This window comes from Octopus sinensis, unplaced genomic scaffold (assembly GCF_006345805.1).
Source record: "Octopus sinensis unplaced genomic scaffold, ASM634580v1 Contig16895, whole genome shotgun sequence".
NCBI classification, from domain to species: Eukaryota; Metazoa; Mollusca; class Cephalopoda; order Octopoda; family Octopodidae; genus Octopus; species Octopus sinensis.
In genome coordinates, this window is record NW_021834657.1 from 30,001 (window position 1) to 36,660 (window position 6,660).

The 6,660-nt window shown below is 38.9% G+C and overlaps 1 protein-coding gene across 1 annotated transcript; it reads right to left on the minus strand.

Moving 5' to 3' along the window:
* Positions 1-32: 32 nt before the first annotated feature.
* Positions 33-2,942, minus strand: LOC115230953. The gene is made up of 2 exons (XM_029801057.1): positions 2,697-2,942; positions 33-164 (listed from the first exon to the last, which is right to left on the minus strand). The coding sequence occupies exons 1-2, from the start codon at positions 2,940-2,942 to the stop codon at positions 33-35; spliced, it is 378 nt and encodes a 125-aa protein (XP_029656917.1).
* Positions 2,943-6,660: the final 3,718 nt, after the last annotated feature.

Consider the following 6,660-nt stretch of genomic DNA (forward strand, 5'->3'; position numbering starts at 1 on the left):
TCATCGTCATCATTATTACTGTCGTCGACATTTCAATCATCATCATTATCATCTTCATAGTCTTCAACATAATTGTCATCACCATCGCCACCACCATCACCAGTGTCATCACCCTCGCCGTTCTTCTCCTGCTCATCATCATCAAGAACAACAATGACGAACTTCTACAATAACAACAACACCAACAACATCTGAGCCTGTATACAGAACCATAGAAACAATACATTTAATGAATGTAGTCCAACATACACTGTGGCAAAAAAAAAGGAGAATAAAAAATCAAAAACAAAACACGTAAGAAAAAATATTTTTAAAAAAAACCATCAAACAACTGGATGGTTACACTTGGAATGTCTTTGATCATAGGTCAGCAGAACAATAGCTGACCTAGGGCTAAAAACGAATCACAACAATAACAACAACAACAACGATTTTGTTCTTGTGTTTTATTTTACGATGCTTTTTGTCGTAAGTGTTGTTGTTGTTGTCATCACTGATTGGGCGTTGGTATTATTTATTTATTTATTTATTTGGCGTTTGTTATCAAAGACTATTCAGGCTTCTATTATACTAATTCTCTGTTTTGTTGTTGGTGGCGGCGGCGGTGGTGGTGGTGGTGGTGGTGGTGGTGGGGGTGTTGTCTGTCCTTCGTTAATAAAGCTTTTCTTGATTTTGTTAGCCTTGCTGTCTTTGTGATGATGGTGCTGTTGGTAATAGTAGTGATGGTGGTGCTGGTGGTTGTAATGGTGTGGCGCGGATCTGCTGACTTCTATTCTTGCCGTCCTTCCTCAATTGTAGTCATGTTAACTAAAACCTTTCAGCTATACCACGGAAATATTCGCCTTGCTGTTTCTTTTTTTTTTGGGGGTTTTTTTCTCTCTTGGTTCTCCTTACATTTATTTGGCCAGCTATCTGTCTGTCTCTCTGTCTGTCTGTTTAGCTATCTGACTGTCTGTCTGTCTATCTATCTATCTATCTATCTATCTATCTATCTATCTATCAGTCTATCTATCACTGTTTCTTTTACTCTCTCTCTCTCTCTCACACATACACACAGTATGTACACACATACTCTCTCTCTCTCTCTCTCTCTCTCTCTCTCTCTCTCTATCTATCTATCTATGTATCTCTCTAATCAGCTACAGTATCTTAGCTTTTGTTATTTCTCTCCGAGTTATTTACTTTGATTAGTAATAAAACAGAATTGCTTTCACACACACACATACACACACATCGTGAAAGTGTGTGTGTGTGTGTGTGTCTATATATATATATAGATAGATAGATATATATTTATATTTTCTGCATTTCCTCTCTTACCATTTAAGTGTATCTACACCTATCACTTTATATATATATATATACATATATATATATATATATGTGTGTGTGTGTGTGTGTGTGTGTGTGTGTGTGTGTGACGCATACACATTCATTTAAACATACATATAGTCATACAATGAGAAATACGTTCCCTCCATACACGCATATAATCACACATCCAAATAAACCCCTCTCCCTGCCTAATCGCGCGGCCACACACACATACACACACACACACACACACACACACACACACACACACACTTATCTGCACATGATGTAGAAAGAGAAAAAGCAAGGGGAACAATCAGTATAACGACATTAACCACAGCTGGAAAGATTTGCAAGACCAAGCTGAGATCGAATGCCACGCTTCACTGCATTAATTGAACTGACCACCGTGGTCACTAACTGGTCAGAGGAGAACGTTTAAGTTGGCATGAAATGAAGGGAGCTGGTGTGTGTACGTGTACGTGTGTATGAGGGCTGGGCAGTTTATTTATATAAAGATATATATATTCCGTTATGTACCATCGCTAATTCCCTCCCTATACATCATGTATGTATATTTGAGTGTGTTTGCCGATTGCGGTAGTTTATATAATGATGTGTATACACGTATTCCATTTTCTGGTGTCTTTCTATCTATTATCTATCTATCAATAGTTCTAACTAGATAGAATCAATGATTCTATCTAGTCAATGATTCTATCTAGTTATCTATCTGTCTTTCTTTTTATCTGCGTATCTAGCATTCTATTTAGGTATCCGTCTGTTTTTCTATCCATCCATCCATTTATTTCTATCTAACAGTTTATCTCACTTTATGTCTATCTATCTATGTGTGCGCACGTGTGTGTGTGTGTGTGTGAGTGAGTGAGTGAGTGTATGAGTATATCTTTATAGAAATAAGGCGTACATATGTGCATTTCATTGCGTAGATTTTATATGTTCGTGTCATGTGTGCGTGTTTATATATGTGCATAGCCGTAACCTGGAACATAACTGAGAGCCAGCACGGTATCCGCCCGAATTATATATCCCTCCAAATTCACATTTATATGTGTGTGTGTGTGTGTGTGTACATACAAAATATGTAGAAATAATGTATAATGAGAGAAAGTGGCGTGCGTTCATGCGTATGTGTACTATACACAGACACACACACACACATATACACACATATATATGCGCACGTATGTGCAGACATTATAAAAAAAAATACCTGTTACCTGATCAGAGACTGGGATGTTGGTTTTGATACTGGAATGCTAATGCCAGAATTTAGGAAGAGCAGTTACCAGGAGCTCAGCCTAACTTGGAGAAGAACATAGATACACACACACACACACACACACATCGGAATATCAAACTATGAAATACCATGAAATAAATTCTAAATTTCTGAAGATTATTTCTGTATGTAGAGGGAATGTTTCATAATTCCCAGTTGAAGCTGGTTTTAATTGCCATCTGGTAATTATGACGTATCCAATATTAGCGAAGATAACTTCAATAGACGAAGAACTTATGCTGTATGGTATCTGACACGCCTGTATTTCTTTATGGCGTTCAAATGCACGCCATTGACCATTGTCAGTTATTTTCTCGTAGCCCATGTTTGTTCATATAGAGAGTGAAAGTGAGAGGGAAAGCGATACAGATAGGCGTGTGTGTGTGTGTGCGAGAGGGAGAGAGAGGGGGGTTACGTCAGTTCCAATATTAGAACCTCCAGGTGCGGTCAGTTCCGAGGCTTGACCGAAGATCTTTGTCATAAGGTCGCGGCTGGAGATGACAGGAATATAGACAAGTGTCGGTGGATAGAATGAAGCTAAAAATCAACAGAATGTTCCTTAGGTGAGTGGAACTGGCCAGAGAAAGGCCAAGAATGTCGGTGGGAGGATGGGTCAAAGAACAACAGAGAAGAACAGGTCACGAGAGGACTGTGGGGGTGGGTGGAAGAAGATTCTGGAAGAGGAAAGTCTCGAGAAATGACCACCACCACCACCCGCTCCTTTGAGGGCAAGAACAGAGCAGAAATTAGAATGTTTGCCAATACTTGGGGATGTGTAAGGGTTTAGTGTTTAGGGAGTCAGGCTAAGGGCCGGAGGGAAGGCTGCGAAATTGCAGATGGGAAGGTTAAATAGGAGGGAGGTCGTCCAACGTATGAAGAAAGAAAAAGAAACCAAGAGCTGCTGCAGCAGTAGTAGTAGTAGTAGTAGTAGTAGTAGTAGTAGTAGTAAGGTGATGGTGGTAGCTGTAGTTGTAGTGTGGTGATGGTGGTGATAACGGTGGTAGCAGTAGTAGTAGTAGTAGTAGAAAGGTGATTTTAGTGGTGGTAGTAGTAGTAGTAGAAAGGTGGTGGTGGTGATAGTAGTAGTAGCAGTAAAGCTTTGGGAATACTGTATTAGGAAAAGTAGAGTTGCATTAAAGCGTTGTGATGTTGATTAGAATGATGACGGTGATGATGATTGAGGATCTTAGGACGTAAATAACCGTAACGAATACCTTGACGTATATTTTGTTCGACGCACTTCCAAATCTGTTAATTCACCGCCATAAAGGCACAAGGCCAGTAATTTTGTGGCAAGAGAATGGTCGGTTACATCGACCTCCAGTGCATAACTGGTACTTATTTCCTCGACTCCGAAAGGATGAGAAGCAGAGTCGACCTTGGCACAATTTGAACGCGAAACGTAAAGACGGTCAAAATGCCATGGAGCATTTTATCCGGCATGGTACCGATCTTGCCAGTTCAGCACATGAAATCAATAATAACAATGATGATGATGATGATGATGGCCAGTAATGCTATTATTTTATTTGTCAGAAAGTATGAGGACCCCCTAATCACCACTGCAAGAAAAAACAACAAATTATTGACATGTATACATTAGAAGTCGCTTATTATAATCACTTTTGCTGTTACCAAACGGTTATTATACTCAAAATTATCCTCCCAAACACCTCCATTATACTATTATACTATCTTTGATTAATGTCATCACCTGACTAATTTTATCTAAAAAGATGTGTTCCATAGTGATCGCAATAAGCGGCTTCCATTGTCTTACTATGTCCCTATATCTGCTTAATATTATCGGGTCACTATTATTAACTAAAAGGCTGTGTCCCAAAGTGATCAGAATAGGCGGCTGCCATTGTCTTACTATTTCGCCATATCTGCTTAATATTATCAGGTAACCAATGTTAACTAAAAAGCTGTATCCCAAAGCGATCACAATAAGCGGCTTCCATTGTGTTGTTAAAACCACCATCACCGCCGACCATCGCAACGATACATGTAATGAAGAGAGAAAGTGTGGGGTGGGGAATGTGGGGAGGGGGATGATGCTTAAATTAAGTTCCCTATGTTTCCCTTTTGTCCCTTTCCCTCTCCTGTTACCCTAATAAAATAAACACACGCTTGGCTTGAACCCCTAAAAGTGGTCTGATTGGTGTTTGATTCGGGTTTCACTCCTTCAAGCCCCCTCCTCCTCAGCCCAGCAGCAATGAGAACAACTTCGCTGCTTGTGAACAGGCAACCAAGCATCTACATGGTCGATTGGTGTGCTGGAAATAGTAACCAAATCGCACACGCTTTACGAAAATGACATGACCGGTTAACTTGACGTTGAGTTCCCTGCACATAAATCGATTGGATGGCCACTGTTCGAATGCCTTACATCATAGTTCTCGACCAAAAGCTAAACAAAGGAAAAAAAGACACCATTAAAACAGACACCACGTGGCCGCTTCATTTGCAAGTAGTAACAGCCAAATCTCTCACAAATCATATATATACATATATACATACATACATACATACATACATACATATATATATATATATATATATATATATATAATATATATATATATATATATATATATATAATATATATATATATATATATATATATATATACTCACACACACACACTTTATTGAAAAGCAGCAAAAATATCGCATTAACTGTTACTCAGAATTTCACGTTCCCATTCATCGGAGAGTTTTTAGATTCTGAAGTGTCCGAGAACAGGAACGTGAAACTCCGAGTAACAGTTTTTGTGATATTTTTGCTGCTTTTTAATAAAGTATATTACTCTACCTCTGGTAGGCGAGTACTACTTTTTCCACCTTGTTTTGCATTTAAGTGCTTACTCTGGTGTATATTTATAAAACTCGACTCCGTCTGTCATGAATGACCGTGGGTGGACCTAAGCGGTTCCTCTCTGGGGTACAAGTCTTGGCGGAAAGTCGCCTCACCGACGAACGCAAAACCTTGGGTTGTTTTTACGGAAGACCAAGAATCACCCATGCATACCAGCTTCCCCTCTCTACACCACCGATGTTATCCAAGAGGAAGGCAAAGGGGCTGATGCAGCCTGGTGCAAGTGACTTCACAACTCGTTTCTGCAGCTGAGTGAACTGGAGCAACGTGAAATAAAGTGTCTTGCTCAAGAACACAACACTCATATATATATATATATATATATATATATATATGTGTGTGTGTGGTGTGTGTGTGTGTGTGTGTGTGTGTGTGGTGTGTGTGTGTGTGTGTAACTAGCTTCTTTTCAGCTCTCGTCTACCAAATCCACTCACAAGGCTTTAGTCGGCTCGAGGCTATAGTAGAAGACACTTGCCTAAGGCGCCCTGCTGTGCTTCTGAACTTGTAACTATATGATTTGCAAGCGAGTTTCTTATCACAAACCACGCATGAAATTTCATTGAACCTTGCTACAGCGATAATTCGTGATTTTTTTCTCTGATAACAATGGCTGGCTTCTATTTTAATCCTTAAAAGAGATGAGTTTTTTTAATGTGCTTAAAATATAATCATTGTAATTAGTTTAAATATTTTAATTTATGTGAAAATCTACACTCCCTTTAAATCAATGTTACTCAACTATTCTCACCTGTAAACCCCTTCAATTCCTATTTTACTTGGGTGTACTCCCATAGCTACTCCATGTTTTTAAAAAATCTTATCATATTTCTATAATTAAATGTTATTAAAAATTATGTAAAAATTATTATATTTCGTTTATTGTAGAAGTATAATTTATTGTACAAAATCTTAACAACAAAATCTTATTTTGGACCCACGAGGGCCATATCGACCGCGTTTGAGAATCACTGCTTTAAACACTCAGCACTCCCCAGAGTACGTCTGTAACAGCGACTCCATCTTGTCAGCTCATAACGGCCTCAAGATGTTGCTGAGGCCCATGTTCAGTACTTCATGTTCAGTACTTCAGTTCTCCCCTCAATTTTGGACATTATGGTGTGGTATTTGAGAGAGATTTAGCTGTTATTGCTTGCAGATCGTAC

Coding starts and splice junctions, on each gene's coding strand:
- LOC115230953 (XM_029801057.1), bottom strand. CDS start 2,942: ATGGGCTACGAGAAAATAACTGACAATGGTCAATGGCGTGCATTTGAA. Junction 165..2,696: donor TTATTTCATGGTATTTCATA/GTTTGATATTCC, acceptor TTGTTATTGTAG/AAGTTCGTCATTGTTGTTCT.